Source organism: Nanorana parkeri, unplaced genomic scaffold (genome assembly GCF_000935625.1).
Source record: "Nanorana parkeri isolate BGI_ZX_2015 unplaced genomic scaffold, ASM93562v1 scaffold104, whole genome shotgun sequence".
Classification (NCBI taxonomy): Eukaryota; Metazoa; Chordata; class Amphibia; order Anura; family Dicroglossidae; genus Nanorana; species Nanorana parkeri.
In genome coordinates this window covers 461,684-486,089 of record NW_017306372.1, presented here as the reverse complement: position 1 = coordinate 486,089, position 24,406 = coordinate 461,684, and the positions used below count along the sequence as shown (strand labels likewise).

The 24,406-nt window shown below is 41.7% G+C and overlaps 1 protein-coding gene across 1 annotated transcript in view; it reads right to left on the bottom strand.

Annotated features, from left to right (window-relative positions):
* Nucleotides 1–3,222: 3,222 nt before the first annotated feature.
* TTC29 (tetratricopeptide repeat domain 29) overlaps nt 3,223–24,406 on the bottom strand; it is a 178,052-nt gene continuing 156,868 nt past the window's right edge. Inside the window, exon 10 of the mRNA XM_018552971.1 lies at nt 3,223–3,477. Coding sequence (XP_018408473.1) covers nt 3,335–3,477 — 143 coding nt within the window. The 3' untranslated portion in view covers nt 3,223–3,334. The remainder of the gene's footprint in view (nt 3,478–24,406) is intronic.

The window sequence follows — 24,406 nt, the reverse complement described above, 5'->3', positions numbered from 1 at the left end:
GCAGAGGGTCTCAGGAGGGGTGTAGAGGGCATCAGGAGGGGTACAGAGGGTCTCACGAGGGGGAGATGTGCAGGCAGCAAAAGTGCCGGGTGGTTCCACAGAAGGCTGCTGTGCAGGACCTAACACAGCTGAATCAATTTGAAATTTTTTATTTCTGAGCTGCAGAGGTCAGTTGTAAGGAAGAGTACAGAGGTCAGTGGTGTAACGCAGAGTGCAGAGGTATAACACAGAGCACAGAGGTCAGCAGTGTAACGCAGAGTGCAAAAGTCAGCGGTATAATGCAGAGTGCAGAGGTGTAACGCAGAGTGCAGAAGTCAGCGGTGCAGAGCAGAGTACAGAGCTCAGAGGTGTGACGCAGAGTACAGAGCTCTGCGGTGTGACACAGAGTGCAGAGGTTAGGGTGTGACACAGAGTACAGAGGCCAGGGTGTGATGCACAGTGCAGAGGTCAGAGTGTGACTATTGTGCAGAGGTCAGGATGTGAAGCAGAGTACAGGGGTCAGGGTGTGACGAAGAGTACAGAAGTCAGCAGTGTGACGCAGAGTATAGAGGTCAGGGTGTGACGCAGAGTACAGAGGTCAGGGTGTGACGCAGAGTACAGAGGTCAGGGTGTGACGCAGAGTACAGAAGTCAGCAGTGTGACGCAGAGTACAGAGTTCAGGGTGTGACGCAGAGTGCAGAAGTCAGGGTGTGATGCACAGTGCAGACGTCAGCAGATGTGACGCAGAAAGAACAAGTACTTACAGTGCACACAGATGTAATTCAAATTCTGCATTTACTAAGTTGAAGCCCCCAGCAGACTCCTTGTGTCTTCTTCCCAGTACCCGCTCTCCTGCAGTGTACAGCCAGCCAATGGTGGTGCTGCAGTCTTCCGCCTATAGCAGCTGAATTGGGCGGAGGAAGCTGCAGGTGGCCACTGATCAGCCCAATCACTGCAGTGCGTACATAGTAGTGACAGCTCAGCAGATTCTTCTCCTCCTCGGCCGCTCTGTGGTTGTAGTAGCCGAGGAGGAGAAGAATCTGTACAGCTGTCACTACCATGTGCCCGCTTCAGTGTTTGAGAGTGGAGATCACTCTTCTCAGATCTCTCCTCTCAATGAGAATGATCGCTGCTGTGGCGGCTGTTTTTAAGGGCCCCCTGCTCAGTCCCCCTCTGCCTACAATCCCTTAGTGGGCCGCTTAACCCAGTAGTTCCGCCCCTGGTGCATGCAGATCTCATTATCAGCTGTAAACTGGATTTGAACACTGTCTGTCCTAACAAAGGGTTAAAGACATACAAACAGTGTAAGTTAATGAGAAGAATTCGAGTCTGTCTTTCAGTTTCTCCCTTTACTTTTACTTTCAAACTGCCCACAGTAGCCTGGAATCTGCACAAAGGCCTTCACCAAAGCAATATCTAAAAGGTAAGAAATATATTTACATTTTTTAAGGGTATGCTGTGTGAATGGGAACACATAATAGACGTATAGTGGGTTTTCTCAAATTTGACTGCAAAGGTGGAAATGCACTTTAACCCCTTCACGACCCATGCCAGGATAATCCTGTCATGAATCTTCAAGGGGTTGAACAGACTCCCGACGGACTCTGTTCGGATTTCTAGAGCACGCAGCCGGCTTTACAGAAGAAGCGATTTTGGACGACTCAGCTTCTAGGATCCGGTAAAGTGGTAGACCCTAGACATTTTTTTGTGCCGAAACTAACGAAAATTCGTATTTCGTACGAATCCGAATTGAGTTTTGGACACGAATTACGAAATAACGGATATTCCGAAACGGAACTAATTTTTTGACGGCGCACAAGTCTAGTAGACCCCCCCACCACCTGACACCCCTGCCATGTTTCCCGGGCTCCGCTGCCCCTCCTACAGGTCCGGGACCAGCATTTCAGGTGTCGGCAGGAAGCTGGAGAGGAGAGCGGTGAACGTCCGTTTACCGCTCTCCTCCCCATTCTATAGGACCGGGAGCGACACGTATTGCATCACTTCCGGTCCCTCCGCTGTCATTGCTGGACTCCTGAAGCCCAGCAATAAGCTATTGAAGTGTGATCTGCACTTCAATATCCTTTTTAGAGTGTAGAGGTGATACTAGGGGTCTTTTGGACACCCAGTATCACCTTAAAGAGTACCTGTCACCACTAATATGCTATCACAAGGGGGGCTTGTAAGCCCCCCTATGTGATAGTAATTAAAGTAAAGTAAAAAAAAACTGTTTTAAAAATAATATTAAATAAATTGAATCTAAAAATAATAAAACATTTTCTTTTTAAAGTCCCCTCCTCCCGCAAACATGCACGTGATCACATAAATACCTGTGTATGAAAATGACGATTGTGCTACACATGTTGGGTATTGCCGCACACGCCAGAGTGAGAGTAATAATTCTAGGGCCAATATTTATGCGTATGTCTAAACTGATAAATCATCGTGTATGGATTTTTTGGGGTACTGAATTCTGTTGCACTTTCACAGATGCACGCAATTTTTAACCTGGGCATGTTGGGTATCTATTTACTCCTTATAACCTCATATTTTAATGGTTTAATATAGTGTTTTGGGGCACTAAATTTAACTTTAATGCATTTTTTCACAACCTTTTTGGGTTTGATAATAAGTTGCGCTAATGTCGTGCAACATAAAAATTTGCAACTGCCACCATTTCATTCTATAGGGCTTCTTGGCTTATATATAATGTTTGGGGGGTTTAAGTAATTTTCAGGCCTAAAATGTGGATTATAACATGAAAACAAAAAATGAAAAAAAGGCCTTTGTCCTTAAGGGGTTAAAGTGTTTCTGTGCCCAGGCTATGCACATTAACCTATTTATATATTTTTAACACTCAAATAAAGAGTTTTTAAACAAGCTTTTCCTGACTGCTCTAGCTACTAGAAATATGAAGTCATTTGTTCTCAAAGGTCCTCAAAGATCACAACAGACTCCAAAGTTGGGTTCCCGTTTTTACCAGCTTAGAAACACCTGCTGTTTATTTACTTTCAGTTCAGCATTTTTGTGGGTATAAAATATCTTAAAGACCAATTACAGTTAGTTTAAACCAGAAATCACACAACCATGCACACGCACATGTGTTCACGCATTAAAATGCATTGCGTTAAGGCAGCCCATTCATTTTTGCTTAACTTACTATACTTACTTTTTATTTAGTCTAAAAATATATACCTATTGTAATAATAATAAAGTTTTTAAAATAGCAATAATATAAACTGACACTTAAGAAAAGCACATTTCTAGGGCTGTAAAACATGGTTTCACATATAGATATTTGGCACTTAAATAACCATCATCAAACAATACTAGCTTTGGAAGAATTGCAATGTGAACATTATGAAGCTGTAGTTATTTCTTCTGCAGACTCGTTGTCAGAAACCACTTGCTTATTAACTTCAGAGCCTTTTAAACTGGTTACAGTGCTATGTCCATCTTCAGATCCTTTTACCATATCAACTTCAAGACCACTGAGGCTGCCTGCATAGAAAACAACAACAAAAATATTTTGTTAGACATGTTTTACAAAGCATTGGTCTGGTATGACCACATTTTATTTTTTATTTTCCAGCTCTTCCCGTATTCTCACCCAAATGACCATGTATTCTCTGATCCCAAGTTTGTTAGAAGTACAAACTCTCTCTAAGTGCAGATACCGCATTGTGTTTGCTATCACCTTTGCTAGGCAGAAAAACTTTTCTGTGCCCCTCTCTAAATTTAGTTTACCTGATTAAGTGCTATTCCCTATTCCAATAACAGTGTCCTTACTGACCACTGAGGAAGTCTCATTGCTAGTGGAATGGCTGGTGGCAGGAAATATCAGGGTTCATTTACACAGTGAAACTAAATACTGAGAGGGACACAGAAGACATTTTTTGTCTGTATAATAATGTTAATAGCAGTTATCCTGTGGTGTCTGTTTGAAAACTTTGTAGAAAATGTTAACCTTACCTCCAGGGGCCCTTTGTGTGCATCCTGTGAACTACAGGTAAATATTCTCCTATAACTGCTTTCGCTGTCCTTGATTGTCAATGTTCTAGACAATTAATGTGTCAGAGAATTTTCCACTGAAAACTACAGGGCTAACCAGCGGTGGACTAGCAGTCAAACCTACCAGGGCCCTACATTATGTTGAGACAAGTAAAATATAGTTGAGACACCGGGCATTCCAGAAATGAACAGATAATGCCTATTTATTGACGTAAATAAGACAAATCACATTAGTGCAATGTTTCGGGGTCACGCAGGATCCTCTTCCTCAGGCAAGACATGTGCTACGTCAACTATATTTTGTAAATGTGATGGTGCCATCCGTCGACTACCGCAGCACACACCATTATTCTGTGACCAAGCGGTCAGGAGTGTGATGGGTTCATGAACTTTTAAGTAAAATAAGTGATCTTGCTGTACCTCAATCTTGTAAAAGTATGAAGGAAATTATTGTGTTAGGTTATTGTAATTGTATAGTTTAAAATATCTGTTTTGCAAGATATATAAACACTTTCAATGGTATATTTAACATACCAAAAAGGAACAAATAAAACAAATTTATTGTTAGTGTTTACAGGAATAGAATTCTCATCCAGAACACCCATGTGCAGAAGAATTTAAAATATAGGAATCCTTTTTACATATGATTAGAGTATGTGTGTGAAAACAACTTTATTAAGCCCTATTAAGTTAAAATATACTGCTTGAGTAATCAACTACTAATTCTATATTTGCACTGTGTACTGTGTAAAGTTTGGTGGAGGGGGGATTATGTTGTGGGGTTGTTGTTCTTGTTTTTCAGGGGTTGGGCTTGGCCCCTAAGATCCAGTTAAGGGAACTCTTAAGGCATCAGCATACCAAGACATTTTGGACAATTTCATGCTCCCAACTTTGTGGGAAGTTTGAGGATGGCCCCCTCCTGTTCCAACATGAGTGCACACCAGTGCACAAAGCAAGGTCCATGAGCGAGTTTGGGGTGGAGGAACTTGACTGGCCAGCACAGTGTCCTGACCTCAACCCGATAGAACACCTTTGGGATGAATTCGAGCGGAGACTGCGAGCCAGGCCTTCTCTTCCAACATCAGTACCTGACCTCACAAATGCGCTTCTGGAAGAATGGTCAAACATTCCCGTAGACACACTCCTAAACCTTGTGGACGCCTTCCCAGAAGAGTTGAAGCTGTTATAGCTGCAAAGGGTGGGCCAGCTCAATATTGAACCCTACGGACTACGACTGGGATGCCATGAAAGTTCATGTGCCTGTAAAGGCAGGTGTCCCAATACTTTTGGTAATATAGTGTATATATATATGTATTTAGAGAGAGAGATTATTATCTTGGGGATAATAGCGAAAAGTATACATATGAAGTAAGCAACAGATGCAAAAGCAAATACAATTCTGGGTTATGAAGCTAACAACAAGCAATGCAAATGTAAATGATTTATAAAGACCACTCTTGCAAGCATGGTACAGTTTTAGGCATTGACTCGCCACCTGGCTTCCTGATTGCTCAAGAAGCCAGGCAGCCTCTGCAAGTGAAGCAGGTGTTCTTTCACTAGAACACTGGCTTCAAAGGCAATTACGATCCACTGCCTGACTTCCTGATAATCGGGGTACATGGCACCGGTACTCGGTATTGGCGAATACCAGAAAAAAATATTGGTACTCTTACTCGATACCAAAAACACGGTATTGGTGCATCCCTAGTGTCTACAGATCAGGAAGTGAGAAACAAATGTTTGTGTATCATTGGGCTTTAGCTCCTCAAATCATCTCTGAATTGGTGCTGACACTGTCCTTCCTTCTGGAGGGTGGCTACTTTTGTTCCCCATGGTCCCTGTGTGTGTTGTAAAGTAGCCACAGCTCCAAACTCCCTCCATGTATGGACTAAAATCTCAATACAAAAATTAGTAAACTAAAGAGATTAAAGTCCATCACGGACACGTGAATTGAAATCAAGTGCAAAAGCATGTTTATATCATGCATCATAAAAGCAAATTTCTGTAATTGCTTATTTAAGAAAGTGCATATCACATATGGCCATAATAGATCAAAGTATTCTTAGTTATACAGTATATTAAAAACTGCTAAGAAATGAGACCAGTTAGAATTAAATGCATGAGCATACTACTACAGCATGTGCTAATTTTTATTTTGGACCATACTCTTACCAGGGTGTACACATAGTGGGAATTAAGATTGCAAGGCATTACTGTAGTCTACAGAGGATTACCTCATAAGCCTTTGGCTAATTCAGCTTGGCTGAATTATATGTTGCTGTATAAAGCTAAGGTTATTACTTTTGAATAGTCATCACAAAAGCTGATTATGTCTGTATATCATTTAACCAGACCCTTTAGGCTACTATTCTATTAGGTATGCAAGCAAAGCATGATCAGAAGTTGAACAAAGGTTCTACTCGAACTTAGCATCTGAGAGGGTAATTTGTACAATACTAAGTTGTTCAGAAATGATACTGAATAGAGATCATTTAAATTCAAACTATGTAGTTTCCATTTCCATTTTAGCAAGAAAATACAAAGCAGTTTTGACGGAAATTTTTTTTCTAGTGGCAAGGTCCCTTCCTCCTAGACCCCAAAAAACTAACTACACAGAGATTTTTGAAACTTTCAACACAACAGTGCTCAGGCTTCAAGAAACGAATGCTGGTTTTGGTAGTTGACAATCCCTGTTATCCTGTTTTTACACATTCACTTTTAACGGTCCCAGTTTCACAAAACTAGAATTAGGCTGATGTTGGTCTCTCGATGAGCAGTACTATTTTTCAAAGCATATAAAGGAAAGGCATTAATTCAAGAACTTGTTCCACTGGGTGATATAAGCTGTTGTTATGGTTTTACCTAAACCCACCAGAAGTAAATATTTTACTGCTTACCACAAATCAGCCTGACACTACTAATGATGCTAGCAAACTAGCATTGTACCCGAATTGAAATAGCCAATAGTAATGTCCCAATGCTTTTCAATGGGAGAATTTTTTTTTTCTATTCTGACATCACTCGTGTCAGAATATAGAAAAAAAAGACACAGCATTTTTTCTCTCCTTGGCGGCCGGGAGCAGGAGGCTCCCGGGGCGCCAGGGAGAGTTAGCTGTTTGGAAAACAGTGTCCCTGGTTAGCAACTAGGGACGCTGATCTCTCTGAAAGTGGCCGGAGCCAGCCGTAAGATCACGGTTGGCTCCGCCCAGCTGTCAGAAGCAGGCTGTCGGCCGCTCGGCCAGCTTCGGCTTTCTGCACGGCTCAGCAGAGCCGATGCATATGCGATCGGCTCGACTGAGCCGCTCGCCCATGGTCGGGAGCTGTACGGGCTATTGTGAATAGCCCGTACAGCACCCCTTCGGTTCTACTGAACCGAAGGGGTCCTGGGGCGAAGCAAGCCGAAGGATCGGCCGAAGCTACGGCCAGATCCTTTGGCAGCTTCGTGAATAGACCCCTATGTTTTTTTTTCAGTTAAGACCGCTACATGACCACAAAGATGTTCACATTCCCAGAGTAGGAGGCACATATTTAATGAAGTAACAACACACAGATGCAGTATTTAAGGGGAAAAAAATACAGTTTGTAAACCTAAAAAGGTGGGTTTGAAATTACATTTTGATGCAAAATTTTCCACCTACAAAAAAATTAGAAAGAACTGTGTAGATATGGGGCTTTTAAGGTGCCGAGTGACAAAACCAAGAGATTACAACATCATACGTATCAAAAGGATTTTTATTATACAAAGGTTAAAAGGCTTAAAAAAAAAAGACATAAAAAAAAGTCATTTGTTCACGACAATTTATTCCACTTACAAAGAAACATGTGAAACGGGCAGTAGGGGAGCGTTAGGCGATCGGTTTGTAGAAGTGGCATATATGGGAAAATTTGGAGGTTCTCCTCTACTACACTAAAATTGTAGTGTCAAAAAATGTAATAAACCTTGAGTATCTGTTGGATAGAGCCTACACAGAACACTCCACAAATGGTGTCAACTATTATTTCCTATTCCTAGTTACCATTCACTTTTAATATTACTCTTACACTCAATGTCAATAAAATCACAGTTTATTATCTGTTTAGCCAGTCAAAACCCCTTTAATGCTGATTAAAAGCCAAACAAACTGGTTGCATTATTCCATTATGCCATTAGTACAAACCAATTGGAAACATTAATACCTTTAAGTTTAGAAACCTATATGTTGTATATCCAGTATATAGGTTTCTAAACGGTATATGATCCAACTCCATAGATCCAGATAGTATTAATATATTTTGTTTCTTTGAAATGATACAGCAGAGCAGCATTCACTTGTTGCTGACCAAAGGAGAAAGGATCACAGCTCACCCACTCTCTACAACCTGGCGTGGCGGACTCTACCATGTACAGTTTGCCAGACAATTACCATACTTTTCTATCCATCTTGATAGAGGATCATAAAGAACATGTGAGTTTTGACCCTTTCTTTCAGCAACAAGTGTATTCTGTGCTTCGAGTACCCAACACTTAAAAAAAGGCCCTGTCAACCTAACATAAAAACCAATATACCCCCCCCCCCAAAAAAAAAAAGAAAACCCCAAAATACAGTTTGCTTTGGACAGGACATAAGCTAAAAGTGACCTCAAATCAACCACAGACCTAAAGAAAAACAAGTCCCTAATAATAACAAAAAAGTCAGCAACAAAAATAATTGCCTAAAGAGCTAACAATCCGATGCAGTTTGTCAGCTTTTCCTATCCTTTCCTTACAGAAGCTTTAATACATGAGACTATGGGGGGAAATGATCAAAACTGGAACAGACAACATGTGGAGCAGATTTGCACTCCAACCAATCAGCTTCTCTCTTTCATTTTCAAATCTTACCTGAGCGAACTGAAGAGAGATGCTGATTGGTTGCCATGGGCAACTGCTCCAGATTCTGTTTGTTTCAGTTTTGATAAATTCCCCCTTATGTCTCCTCTGTGCCCCCCTTTTATAGTGAGAGGGCTCTGTTATCAAAAAAACCTGCTTACTGGCCATTCTAAGCCTGCTGGCCATGGTTCAAAGGTCATCCACTGCACTGGCGTTTTAAAAACATTTGCCAGGACTAAAACCTGCATGATTCACCACAAACACAAAGTAGCGGTAAACTGAACCCCATTTCTACCCATTAGCAACAGATGTGCCCTTGCTACTATAACTAACTTCTAAAACATCAGATCAAGATTATCTTCTGTAGTACCAGCACAGTTAGCAGTACTTATAAAGGCCAATCTCTCTTTGTAATGTCCATCATTATATGAGGAAAGTTCAGACTTTCCCTGTACTGCCCTGAATGGACCTTTTTGCTTTTAAGGAACCTGTGCAATAACACAAGCTGCACAGCCAATAATGTCTGCCCCTATAAAATGTAGCTGCAAAGTATTATTTTCAAATATTAAAGCTTCTCTAATTGAAGCTGCAACCTAACAGCAGCCACCATTCGAAAGTATAAAGTTTCTCAGTGGGAAAATTGCTGTACCATGACCTGAGTGTGCAATATCTAAGCTCAGAGATCCAACTTTTGAATTCAGTCTACTTGACAGCTGTTTGTGATCTTATATTCAAAGACAGAACATTCCTTTTCTTCCACATCTTTCTGAGAGACAGAGCAGCTCTTCTCAGTACAAGAACTGAGTTTGTCTTGGAGTTGATGAACTTCTATATTATGTTGTGTATTATGTGGTGTGGTGGAACATGCTCTAAAATCAATGATGTTAACAACAGTGTTCTAAATCAGTCACTCTAGAATGGGTTAGCTCCTAGCTAATACCATTCGTAGGTCATCTCTACAGTTGCAGAACAAGCAGGTATCAAACTTTACCTAGTGACTCTACAGCAGTGTTACTGTGGAAAAACAAAGTTTTTATAATTTTGTTACAATAAAGACAATGACGTTTATTTAGGCTGTTCACTTTGCAAGTGGATTTTCACTTTGCAAGGGAATTTTCTCTTAGCATAGTGAATGAGGTGAAGTTCTGGTGACTTCCATCATCCAATCATGTGCAAGAAAAAAAACCTTTTTTTATTTTCCTTGATTGCGATTAGGTATTCTTTGCAAATTCATTTTCACCCACACCTTTAGTAAATCACACATATGTATACCTGCTACGCTGGTGGCCTGTGGTAGACTATGCACCCTTTTTATTTTTACCCCTTTTACACAGATAGGCAGTGGACAGACCCTAAATAAAAGTAACCATAATTTACAGGGGCCCACAGCAGCTGTCCCTTGAGCGCCAGGCAGAAGACAAATGGCATAGCCATATGGGAGATCATCGCCAGGGATGGACTGACCTTTCGGGCTCTCAGGCAATGCCCGAGGCCCTGCAGCCTTGAGGGGGCCCGAGACCTCCTCCCAGGGTTGCCACCTGTCCGAGATTAACCCAGACAGTCTGGGTTTTGAGTCCTGTATATGCTGTGTCTGGGTTTCAGGCCAGCTGAAACCCAGACACAAGATGTCAGGCAGACAGGGGCAACCACTGGGACCTGGTGCTCCAAATTGACTGTATGTAGGAGGCACAGGACACAGAGGGATGCTGGAACTCGAGGAGCAAGGAGGTGTCTGAAACACAGTGTGCAGATAAGAGCACAGGGGTTCTGCTTTCTCTCCTCGCTCTCTCTCTTTGCTGTCTTTCCCCGCTCATCCTCCTGGCTGTCTCTCCTCACTCATCTTCCTGGCTGTCTCTCCTCACTCATCTTCCTGGCTGTCTCTCCTCCCTCCTCCTCCTGGCTGTCTCTCCTCCCTCCTCCTCCTGGCTGTCTCTCCTCCCTCATCCTCCTGACTGTCTCGCCCCCTCATCCTCCTGGCTGTCTCTCCTTGCTCTCTCTCCTCGCTCTCCCCTGGCTGTCTCTCCTCACTTTCTCCCTGGCTGTCTTTACTCGCTCTCTCCCCTGGCTGTCTCTACTCACTTTCTCCCCTGGCAGTCTCTTGCTCTTTCTCCTGGCTGTCTCTCCTTGATCATCTTCCTAGCTGTCTCTCCTCGCTCTCTCTAAAGGTTTAAGTGGAACTAATTTTAGAAAAAAAATGTTGCTGGTAGGCTTTCTTTTCAAAAGAGCATCTGCGTTACCTTGCAGCAATGTTTTTTGTACGAAGTAACTCCCACATGTACGGGCAGGCATTACGTCATTCCAACCGGGCCAATCAGGATGCCAAAAATGCCAAACCTGGAAAACTAGATAAAAATGTCAGTGGTGGTAAAAGAGTAACAAGGGAGATTGTGGCTGTTGCATCACCGGAAGAGGTGCTTTAGCAAGTAAGCCTGCTATAATGTGCAAATATGCTGTGCATACGTTTTGGCAAAATCCCTGATCACCAGCAGCATATTTTTAAAAATGTCAGTATAGCCAAAGCTTTTTTTTTTGTAATTGTGGATGAAGTAGGAAAGGGGTAGAACCTATTTTATTTTTTGTCCAGTTGGGGGATTTGCCACCCATTCAGCTGCACTAAGCAAAGTATGCTTTCCATGTGTAATGGTAGATCTTGCATTATATCAACTTTCTAACTTTAAAAAGTGTAGGAATTGTTGATTTAGAAAGCCCCTTATATCTTAGAACATGGGCTTCAACAGCCATGGCATCAAAGACAGTGAAACCAGATGGTAAACCTTTCCCTAGGACAGAAGATCCAGATGACCTGTAATAGCCCATGAAGTGTCTGCCAGGGTTCTGGTGAGGTCACTGTACCATATCCACCTAGGCCAGTTTGGTGCAATAAGAATCATCAGACTGCCCTCCATTTCAATACTGTGGAGCAGACGAGGAAGGAGTTTCAGAGGAGGAAAGATATAGATTAGAATGTACTGATCCAACAGGTTTTCTAGAGCATCCACTGTGAGAGGATCTCTGCATTTTTATACAAACTTGAGTTTATTGTTGAATCTGAAGGCAGTAGGTCCATTTCTGGTGTTCTCCACTTGCAACAAAGGTCCTAGAACACCTCTGGGTGTATTCCTGTACATCCAGGGGCTGCCAGCTGAGGAAGCCTGCTGGACAATTGTCCATGCCTGGAACATTAAGTTCTGCCCAAAACATAATCTTTTCTGCTTTCTTCCTGCAGTGAGAACCCTAATTCCTTCTTGATCAATTAATATATGCCTCTACTGTGGCATTGTCCAACTAAATCCTGATTGCATTGCCCTGCAGCCGAGAGGTCCAGCATTGTGGAAACAACCAGATAGCATGGAGCTCCAGATTGTTGATGGGAAAATGAGCTTCATCCAGTGTCCAAGACCACCATGATGCCTAGGACTTCCCCTCAGCCTGTCAGGCTGGCATCTTTCATGAGAATCTTCCAGGAAAAAGGAAGGAAGGATTTCCCCAACTCCAGAGTTGGATGCATGGGTCACAAGGCCATAGAAAACCTGGTCTTGGATGCCAAGCTGGCTGGTTGGCCCAGAGAATGCACCTTCTTGTCCCACACAGCCAGAATTTTGAGTTATAATGGTCTGGAGTAGAATTGGGCAGCAGGACTGCCTAGAATGAGGTTACTATCAAGAACTCTAATGCCAAACATGGAGCTGAACAGCTTCTGGATTGTCAAGCCCAAATGTAGAGCAGAGAGTCCGGAGTTTAAAAAAAAAAAAAAGAAAAACTCTCGACAGAGGAGTATCCTGAGTGAGACCAAGTTACTCCAAACTATGCGTTGGTTCCAACGCTAACTTCTGAATGTTCAGCATGCAGCTGAACCTTTGTAGAGTCTGAACAGTTCAATAGACATTGACATAGTGCCAACTGTTCTCCCAAAAGGAGATCAATAAGATATCTCAATATGGGAATTCTCAGAAAGCGCAGGAAGGCTAGTAATATGGCAAGTTCTTTGCTCCATACTAGGGGCATGGAAAACAGACCATATGGACAGCACACAAAAATGGTATTGTGAGCAATAGTAGAGCAAAATGCAATAGCCTTGTACTGGAATAGGGACATGCAAGAACACATCCTTAAAGTCCACAGAGGCTAAAAAGTCTCCTTCATGAAGAAGGCTATTAGAGACCCTGATGGATTCCATGCAAAATTTCTGAACTTGAATGAAGGCACTGCCTGCATATCTAGGATGATTGCCTGCATATCTAGGATGGGTGAATGCACCCTTTGAACTTGGGAATAGTGAACAGGTTTTTATAAGAAACCTTGAAACCTTCATGTTTCTTGAACAATGGCAATAACTCCTTGACTTAGGAGGTTTGCCACAGCAACATGGAAGTCTGTTAGCATGTGCAGAGACACAGGCAGGTTAGAAGACAGGAAGTGGGGCAGAGATTGAAACTCTAGCTTGCAGCACTAGACACCATATCTTTTACGGATGAATTAAAGTTGCAAAGTAGTGTCCACAAAGGCTAACAGATGGCCCCACACTTTGGAAAAGTCTGTGCGTCCCTTCATTGAACTGGGTCCTGGACTTATGGCTGCACTAGGAAACTTTGAAGAAATGAAAGAAATTCTTCTAGGCTTCAGAGGCAGACTTTTGCCAGGCTTGGGCTTAGGATTCCTTTCAACAAAAGAGTACTTTTTCTCCAGTGAGATCTTTAATAAAGTTGTCCAGGGAAGCACGAAAGAGACCTTCATCAAATGGCATAAACTAAATTTTTTTGCATTAGTGTTCTGCAGACCCACATTTAAGCCAAGAGTTTTCTGCATCTTAACAAATAGGAGACTCATTCTGGAGATGAGACAGACAATATCCACTATCCTATCAACACAGCAGTGTAATGCTTCATAACTAAATTATTAATAAGCATAGTTTCGGGTTCACCAAACATATGCTTAGTCTATACCCCTAACATCTGCCAAATCCAAATGACAGCTAAAGCAGGTGGCATTGCACAGTTTGCTAGGTAGAACAGGGGGTTGGAAACGGCTTACAGTTGCTGGTCAACCTGATTCTTAAACACTGGAACATCAACAACAAGAAAAGTCAGTGACTTATCAAGGCAAGAAATATCCAAATCCAATATGTGAAGAGGCCACTTTTTAATAAATGACCCCCGAAAGGATGTTGCTCAGGAAAGCCTCTGGGAGGAGAGAACAGTTTGTCAGGAGTAGTCCAGTCTCTGTACAGAACAGGTTTCAGCAAGAATAGACAGGAAAAGGTTTTACTGTGTTAAGACCTTTTAAGGAAGTCTGAACCGTTAACACTAGTGATCTGAGATAGTTTGCTCCAGTTTTAAAAATGTGCACACCGCGTCAATAAGAACCGACATAGTATCTTTAAGATTAGGAGCTTTGTGAGATTCTTCATCAAAGAGAGCATACACATGTTTAGAAGCTGCTACAGCTGCAGGAATGTCAGAGACAGACTTTGGGGAAGACATCATAGAAGTAGGCATATGTCCTCTGCATTTTTGAGTCAACTATGATGAAAGGAATTTTGCGCATAAAATCTAGATCTAGCATAGCTATAGAAAATCCCTCCATGGATAATGCAGAGGAGAGAGCCACACCTGAGGGAGTTCCGGAAGACTCAGAGGAGAGTGTGGACTCAAGCAGGAGACAGTGATCCAGGCTACTGGTGTCACTGCAGGCTGCCCCAGAGATGTTAGTGGTTCTTGAGCAGGACAGGCCTTCTCCCTTTGCATTTAGAATCCATACTGTGTTGCAACTGAGGCAATGTAAATAAACACAGCAAGAAGTGCCTTTGGTATAAGGCTAAGTCCAAGAGACTTATCATAGTCCGCGGAGAATAACAACAGAATTAGGGTACAGGAGAGGGCCAAATGCAGGACCCAGTGATCAAATGCCATATTCCAGGTAGTTCATACTCCCAAGGTAGTCATCAGGGACTGGGTCACAACAGAGGCTGTCCCATGATCCTGGACCTGTAAAGTGCTCTGCCGCTAACAAACCAGTGCACTAGGTTTCTGTGCCACAAACAGCCAAGTGCCTGAGGGTCACATTACAGGCAAACTCCACATCTCCCGCACGGTGGGTCTAGGTTTTGCCTCTGAGGTGGTAGCGAGGATTAGCCTATCTACAGAGCTGGATAAGAGCTCAGCTTAGTAGCTGAGCTCTTATCCAGAGCTCTAAAAAGAAGCTCTAAAAAGAAAAGACCTCAAACTAGGACACTAGCAAGGAACTGAAGCTTAATGGAAGTGGCAGTTATTATACTTGGCTGGCCAACAACTTCTTTTGTTTTCCAGTGTCCAATTCATCTTGTAGGCAGTAGTTTAACACAATCAACTCTGATTTACTTATAATCGTATGTCCTTTAATGAACGAAAAAGAAATGTATCTTCTCCCCATGAGGAATATGGTTTACTCAATAGTGTTCCAGTTTCCATGCATAATCCAAAAGCATGGTAAGTTATTTGTTTAGCTTAGTAGCTCTCAGCGCTAGAATCCTCAGTGACATAAACTTGTTAAAAAAACAGTGAATGTAAATATCCCAGACCTGTACCCTATACCCTAACCATTCCTCTAACTTATAACCCTTACAATCCTTCAACCTAAACTAGTGTATTGAACTCTACAATGTAAGCTCAGTTTGGGCAGGGACTAATAAAACAATTTATATAGTCTCTAAAACACATTGTAACTATCAGTCTATACATTCATTCATCATACATTTACATTTGGTATAGTTAAAGTTAAAAACGTTACAGCAGCCAAGTATGCATGTTATTATGAGGGGTGTACTAGAGCAATGTAGTCCTCCAGAGTTGGCAGTTATACAGTCACCGTTATAGATGATTAACACATAAAAGGAAAACAATACAACTTGACACACTTCTTGGACAGCTTTTTGTAATGCTGAAATTCTTTTTAAAGTGGAATGAATTAATATGACCATTGTTTTGTGAGGTGCTGTCCCTCATCTAATGCATTTTATCAAGGCAACGACTGACTGTATTGATTTTTGCATTGAAAAATCTATTTGACTCTCCCTGATTTGGTGTGATAAGAACACCTAAACATCCTATTAGATGCCATTTTGATGCAAATCCCACAAATAAATATAATTGTCAAAAATGGGGGGAGGAAAAAAATCAATACAGATCTGTCTAGATATGCTGTAGCAAAAGGAAGGCTTTGGGAAGACTTGTAGATGTAATACACAAACTAAGCCCTTATTTATATAACAGGTGCTTAGCAGGCTCAGTATAAATCTCAAACCACGAGATGGTTTGTTGAAATACAATACGATCTTCATAATAGCAATTCTGTATACAGAATGCCCCTAAATGGCTCATTGATCAGGGACATGAGGGGCTTTGCTGAAACAACACAAATTAAACCTGTCGGGAACAACACAAAATAAACAGATATGCAGCTAGATTTCCAAATACGTCTTCCCCTTCTGCAGCCTGCTTTCCTTTCACAATTGTGATTTTAAACCAAATGCTTTTAATACAGTAACAGGCAATGGCAAAGTAGAGCAAATGGATTATGACGAGAGACTCAGCAACATGTAATCATTTTGCACTTTTTTCATTCCCACCCACAGGACAAATACGAAGAGCTTATTTATCAATATTTATTAAATGACATTGGTCTTCATGTAACCTAGTTATGAAAACTACAAGTGATGTCAAAATTGTACAAAATTTGTTGATAACTGGGGATCTGTCAGAGAAGACAATAGTATTGATAAGATAGGTGTTTTAGAAAACTTAGGCTATAAAGGTGGCAACACACCTTGCGATTATCGTACGATAATCGCGGGAAATCCCACGATCGTACGATAATCGCAAGCTGTATGAAAGGTGTGAGACTGTTTTTACTGTACGGTCGCACGTCTTTTGTCGAACCAGCATGCTAGAAAACCCACCGAGAATCGTACGATCCTCAGCGGGTTTCTAGCCTGCTCGTTCGACAACTGCGGAACGGGCCGGTGTGCGCACGCGCACACTGCCCGTTTAGCATTGCGGTCATCGGAAGTCCGCCCCTCTGGGGGGCGGGCTTTCGATGATCGCAAGTACGATCTGCCTGTCCAAGATGGGCAGGTCGTACGAGCTTTTAATTAGCTTACGACCATCGCAAGACAAAGGTCTTGCGATGGTTGTAAGGTGTATAGGCACCTTAAGAGTGGAGTGTTGATTAGCCGGCCAATTTTACAAGTAATAACTAAATTAACTAAATTAATTTTAAATGTGGTTGATTAGAATAGATGCATATATTTCACTGCTGTTAGTAAATTTTGATCAGTTGATGGTTACATTTTATTTGGTCATCCTAAGCTACTGTTTCATTAACAATTTCATGTATTCAAATTCAAATAATTTATTTTACATTTCTTTGCAAGAATAGTTTTGTCTTCTAAACGCGTTGCAATAGTAACATAGCAACTGGAGTTCCCAAACTCCTCCCCCTTGCTGTCACTTCATGTGCGGTAGACTCTCGAGTGCCTGTCACCTGCCTCCAGCATATCGGCGCTGGCGCACCCGTCAACAGCGCTCCTTCACAGGGGCAGCCCGGGCCCTACCAGCGCGGTGACCCCTCGAGACGCCCGGCTCATTGATCGGGACGGCTGTTGCACACAGCGTCCACACCACTAGGAAGCTCCTCTGCACATCGGCCTCACTGTCTCCCAGCTCAGGGAACGCCGTGCACCCGGCTCCCACAACACCACCCAGGAACCGTCCATAGAACAATAGAAGCACCGAACCGACGGACATCCGACCTTCCCTCCTCGCCACAAGCACCGTGACCAGCGGATCTTGCCGTTCATTGTTGACTCCACAACACTCCAAACCTAACAGTGAGTCTCTACACGCATTAACATGCACATGTGATACTCAGATCTCAACCTGGTTTTCATCTTTTTACTTTTTCAATCGGATTCACCACTTACATTCTGGAAGCTTCACCCTTGCATAATCTTGCAGAACTGACCCTTTCCTCCCACCCACTCCACCTGAACTTAGTTGAAGCGCTTCTCCCACCCTTCTCTGTTCACACATTTAAGACGGACACCCCCGGTCCACAGGTTCCAGAAGCCGCTCACTTGTTCAACTACCCCTGTCCCGTTCCCTATTAGTCCTCTGGGCGAGCGATACACCTTTGGACTTTGTCCTCCCAACTTTCTAGTTTATTTATGAAACTACGATTGGTGCATTTGTATTAATTATTACAAGGCTATGCTTAGAAAATTTGTATGCTAATTTCACTTTAGTTTTAGTGGATGTAATAAAAAGGGGCTATAGATATTAAAAATATGGAAATCCCCTACTCAGCAATATCCAGGGGGACCATCTCTTATTGGACTCCTAATACCTCCCCTTCATCCTTGCTTTCTTACACTTGGGACTTGTCCACTTTCATTGGCTGAAGAGAAAATTAAAATATTGCTGCCAATGGAAAAGAACAGAGACATGTTTAATAGGTACCTCATACTATTTGGATGAACAGTGAAAATGGTTTAAATCTAAAAGCAGGTCCTGATACTGCTTCCCCTCCAGCTGTCAGTGTTGAGCTGCAGCATATTTAAACAGCAGCTATACTCCAGTAGAAGGAAAATATGTAGAACTGTGCTTAATTAGCAGAAATGCACAGATATGCTGTGCATCCCCTTTATGTATTTTGGATTCATGGGCTACACTCTGGTATGGCATAACAATCATTAACAATTACCGGTACTTTTTAATATCTTTCTTTTTCAATGCACACTTTGTATTTATAATTGTGGAAGGTACAGTTAGATGCAAGATTCTGCAGTTAGCCTTGACACACTTGTTTTTGTTATTCTAATTTCCAACATTTACATTATCTTAAAAAATAAAATAAAATAAGCTACATATTAAAGTGAATATCAAATAATAAACAAGTCGCTATAAAGCAGGACATTGTGTTTTAAATCTGTACTGGCATCACATAAAACACTGCACCTTATTTTGGAATTCAGTTTTAGTTATCAAAGTGGTACTGTTCGATGCAACAAAATAAATGATGGTACCTTTTATGTACTGGAATACAATACAAATGTACTATAAATATGGAAGCTGTTTAGAAAACAAACAGAGAAATGAAACTGGCAACAAAGTGACCAATCAGATTCCTTCTTTAATGTTCCAAGTTATTATAGGACAAAACCTGTGACTGTGGGCAGCCAGTTTGCTTTTGTTTTTATATTAAACTCCAGTGACAGAAATGATTAGTGACAGTTATTCCAGTTACAGAAATTGGTATAGAGAATTAAAATAAAGTACTATTATTTATAACAACATAAAGGCTCGAGCTGTGGGAAAACAGAGAGAATTTCTAGTGAATACACAATAAAAAAGTATGTCTGCAAACACTCTTTTGGGGTTGTTTCTATCTTAACGAGTTTGATAAGCAACCCTACGATAACACCTATTTTATATTTGTTACTTGTTTCTCATTCACATAGCATAACAACTATTTTTTTTATGTTGCTGCTTGCACAATACGTGCTCTATTCTGAAAGAAAATTTGTTCTCTGTACTGAGCTTTACTCTGGAATGCAAAACTAGTTACTGTTAATATAAATAACCCTGTCTGTACTGTGCTAGCAGATCTCATTATCACCTGTAAACTAGATATGAACAATTTCTGTCCTAACAAAGGTTTAAAGATCTAGCAGCATTGTATGTTATTGAGGGGAAGCTCAGCTTGTCCCTAGTCTTTCTATGGGAACAGACAATTCACAATACTTATAACTACAAAGGTGAATGAGGGCTTGTTTTAAAGTGCTATTACTGCTTTTTCAAAATATGTGAATACTTTAGCTGGTATAGTCTGGGCTCACTGGGTTCGCTTTAAGTAAATAAAATTTAACAAACAGCGAGGTGTGGAAAAAGGAGTTTGACTTTTAATGCCGATCACATAGTGCTCTAAATTGCCAGAATGCTCAATCACATATCTAAAGATTGTACGTTCTATTCCTGCTTCAGCTCCACTCTGTTGGTCTGCAAAACTGCCCATTAAATAGCTTCACTAATTGGGAAGTGTGGAAGTGTGTGTTGTAAGGGGAGCAGACCAAGTGGCTCACTTCTTAACTCAAGTTAGCACAACATCATTTCATGTGAAAAATCTTCAGCAATCTGCTGGAACATCTATCACTAGTTAAGCCAGTTTTAGCCATGGACAGCTGTACATTAGGCACAGGCTTTCAGATTAAGCAAAATTTAACTACAGAGTGGTCGCTATTTATTAAACTCACACAAGCTGAAAACCACACAGCTTCTATGCTTTACAAACAAATATAAACACAATTTTGTTAATTATTAACACTATAAATAGAAAGAGATGTATCATGGTGTAACAACATAGTATATAATACAATGTAAATGTACTTTGGAAAACAACAGATACAATGAGCTGTAAAAGCTGGTTTCAGCCTGCATGAGCTTTATAAATGTTTTCAGTATTGTCTTATTTATTAACGGGGACCTGTAATGATAGAAAAATTGAGGATACCGTTGCCGATTCCTTCTTAAAAAGTTAGCACCCTTTGCTACCAATGTGGCCCTAAGTGTTGAAGCTGTATAATGTCAATTCCTGGATATTTTACACAGCAGGGAGCCATGCCGATAGGCACACAACCCCAAATGCAGACTGTCTGCCTTCATGGTTGTGCAACCTTAAATATGCAGAGGAAATGGTAGGGAAAATATGTAGGAATTTACTGATCTCACTGATCTGAAATAAGTATGCAGATAAGAATATCTATCGTAACTTATCTCATCTTCTTTCCTCATCTACATACTTGTTTGGTGTCGGTGACTCAAAAATATTGAAGCCGAAGGTTCAGCATCACCTCCAAACAATTAGCATTTTTTATAAACAGGTCAGCACTGGCAGCTGCTGTATTAATCTTGTGATAGGTATTCTAAAATATTTGTACAGCAATCTATAACCAATCAAAAATGAGCTTTTACCGGTCAGTCAATGGGTTGCAACAAACTAGTTTGTGAATGGCTCAATGTCCTCAATGGCTCAATGTCCTCTGTACTTTATATTGAAATATATTTGAATGTCATATTTGAAACATCAGTTTTGAAGCAGCTGCAATACAGATAAATGCAGGTTTCAGAACTGGTTGTCACAGGTTTTTATTTACCTGTTTCAGATCTGCCAGCAGAAAATAGAACTTTACCTGTTTAAAAATACATAAAGAAGATAAAAGAAAACTGTATGCCCACACGTAGCTCTATATTAGGCCATTCATAATGGATATCAGATTAATATCATTTTAACCTGGTCATTGTGTTCTTTTAGCTTACTGTTTTTATTTAGTTCTTTCTTGTTGTTACCTTTGCTTTAACTGTACATGGATAATAGTCAATTTAATATCTCTTTAATGCTCTAATAATAGCATAAAGATAGATGGGGAGATTCATGTAGTGCAGCGATTGCATCCTTGCTCACTTAAGAATTCGTGAACATGGTACCTTCTTTAACCTAAGGGTTGTTGACTTTCCAGTTCTGTGCTAGCCAGAGGCACTTTACTGCACATATTACCCTAATCCTGATAGACCTTTCGGTTCAGGATTAAACTATGGTTAGCCATACTAGATAGTGCTTTCTCCAGAATATGACATGGCAGGAGTTACAGTATTAATTTTAGCTGAATTTGACCCACTCTACATTCATAGAAGTTTGAATCTGATATTTAGTTCCTTAGTTCAGAGATCAAGTTTATCATAAATAGAATTTGTGAAAAACAGCCAAAGAAAAGTAAGGTGTAAAACGTTTATGAAAGTGATACTTTGTACCAGAGCTGGAAAAAACCTATACAGGCTCACAGTTTTGGGACCCTCCAATATGCATACCCTGTGCACATCCCCTAGTAATGTAACAAAAAAAATGATGGGCTAGCAAACCAATAACCAATAAATTTACTGAAAGAAGAGGACTTATAAAATAAAAACATGATAGTCCCAATTTTGAAGATTGCACAATATTTATATTCATATTTATGAAGTTTTCAACTTTTTGGTCTAAACAAAGGGGTCTATTCACAAAGCTGCCGAAGGATCTGGCCGTAGCTTCGGCCGATCCTTCGGCTAGCTTCGGCCCAAGGACCCCTTCGGTTCAGGAGAACCGAGGGTGTGCTGTACGGGCTATTGTGAATAGCCCGTACAGCTCCCGATCACGGCCGAGCGGCTCAGTCGAGCCGATCGCATATGCCTCGGCTCGGCTGAGCCGTGCTGAAAGCCGAAGCTGGCCGAGCGGCCGGCCGAGCGGCCGGCCGAGCGGCCGGCCGAGCGGCCGGCCGAGCGGCCGGCCGAGCGGCCGGCCGAGCGGCCGGCCGAGCGGCCGGCCGAGCGGCCGGCCGAGCGGCCGGCCGAGCGGCCGGCCGAGCGGCCGGCCGAGCGGCCGGCCGACAGCCTGCTTCTGACAGCTGGGCGGAGCCAGCCGTGATCTTACGGCTGGCTCCGGCCACTTTCAGAGAGATCAGCGTCCCTGGTTGCTAACCAGGGACACTGATCTCCAAATAGCTGACTCTCCCTGGCACCCCGGGAGTCTCCTGCTCCCGGCCGCCAAGGAGAAAAACCCAGCTGTGTCTTTTTTCTTTATTCTGACACGAGCGATGTCAGAATAGAGAAAAGAAAAGACGAATTCCCATTCAAAAGCATTGGGACATTACTATTGGCTATTTCAATTTGCAATAGCCAATAGTAAACTCCCAATGCTTTTGAATGGGAATTCGTCTTTTTTTTTCTTTTCTTTTCTCTATTCTGACATCGCTTGTGTCAGAATAAAGTTGAATGGGTAGGGGTATAAGTACCCCTTACTCATTCACAAGGGGGGCCGCATCTGGGTGCCCCTTTATTAAAGGGATACCCCATTGTGAATAAGCCCCCCTGCCCGCAGCCCCACAACTAAAACCCCAGGGCTTGTGGGAAAGAGGCCCTTGTCCCCATCGGCACGGGGACAAGGCACTTTTCCAGGGGCGACCCAGGAAAGCAACCATTGCTGAGGGCATGTGGCCTGGTATGGCAGGAAGGGGGGGGCGCTCGTTCGTCCCCCCCCCTTTTCCTGCCCTGCCCGTACTGGGATCAAGGGCCTGGTTAGGAATTTTATGGGGGATCCTGTGTTTTTTTCCTCCATTTTGGGGGTGGGGTTCTTCATAAAAATTATTACCAGACTTTAAGGGCCTGGTATGAATTTGAGGGGGAACCTCACACACTTTCTTTTGTTTTTTTTAAAATGGGGTCCCTCCTAAAATTCCTACCAGACGTTAAGGGTCTGGTATGACTTTTGGGGGGGGACCTCACACTTTTTTTTTATTTTTATTTAAATGGGGTCCCTCCTAACATTCCTACCAGACTTAAAGGGTCTGGTATTGCTTGGGAGGGGAAACTGCATGCTTTTTTTTTTTCCTTTATAAATGTCATTTTTGCTGCAGCAGGTTCTATACTTCTTAATATCCATAAGATGCTCTCCAATTCTAAAGGTGCCCATACACCTTACAACCACCGCAAGACTTTTGTCTTGCGATGGTTGTAAGCTAATTAAAAGCTTGTACGATCTGCCCATCTTGGACAGGCAGATCGTACTTGCGATCATCGAACGACCGATGACCGCAATGCTGAACGGGCAGTCTGCCCGTTCCGCAGTTGTCGAACGAGCATGCTAGAAACCTGCCGACAATCGTACAATTCTCGGTGGGTTTTCTAGCATGCTGGTTCGATAAAAGACGTGCGAACGTACAGTAAAAACGGTTGCATGCCTTCCATACACCTTGCGATTATCGTACGATCGCGGGATTTCCCGCGATTATCATACGATAATCGCAAGGTGTATGGGCACCTTTACTTATAGCTAATGTTTTGTTTTCCCTATGTAGAACTTTTTAAGTACTTATAAGTTGCTGTAACCATTGATTAAGGACTCAGGAAGGTACCCATAGTTACAGTTGTGGACTCCCAGGTGTTGTTTGAAAATAATTACTATACATGTGCTTTAACTGTGTTTTAGATTGTTTCTCTGGAATTGCTTTTAAAATGATTAACAAATTAAAAAAGTTTTATATAATATTTAATATTGCTGAATTTATTGGATTGTAGATCGCAATATACAAAGTTGAATATGTAGTGTTTCTAGAAGACCGATTGCAAAGGCACACTGAAAAAACTATACAGCGCTTGTTCTTTTTTACATTTATACCCGAGTGTCACTTATGCCATTGTGTATTGGAATGTTGCAGTATATATTATTTCTGAGATACTCTTGCAATTAGTTGCCTGGGTGGACTCTAGAACACGGCTGTCATCTGAATTAATGGCTTGTTGCCTAGTGGTTAAACACTGAGCATGATTTGCAAGAAGATATAAAACGGAGGCTGAAGGTGTTATTTATCAAGGCTTTCTTTTTGTACACAAAAAGGCATTTTTTCATTGGAGAAAACAAATAGCATTAAGATGTACTAGGTATTTAATTACTACTCTTTATCAATACAAGCAAATAAACTGTTCTATTATTTCCTTGATATCCAAATTA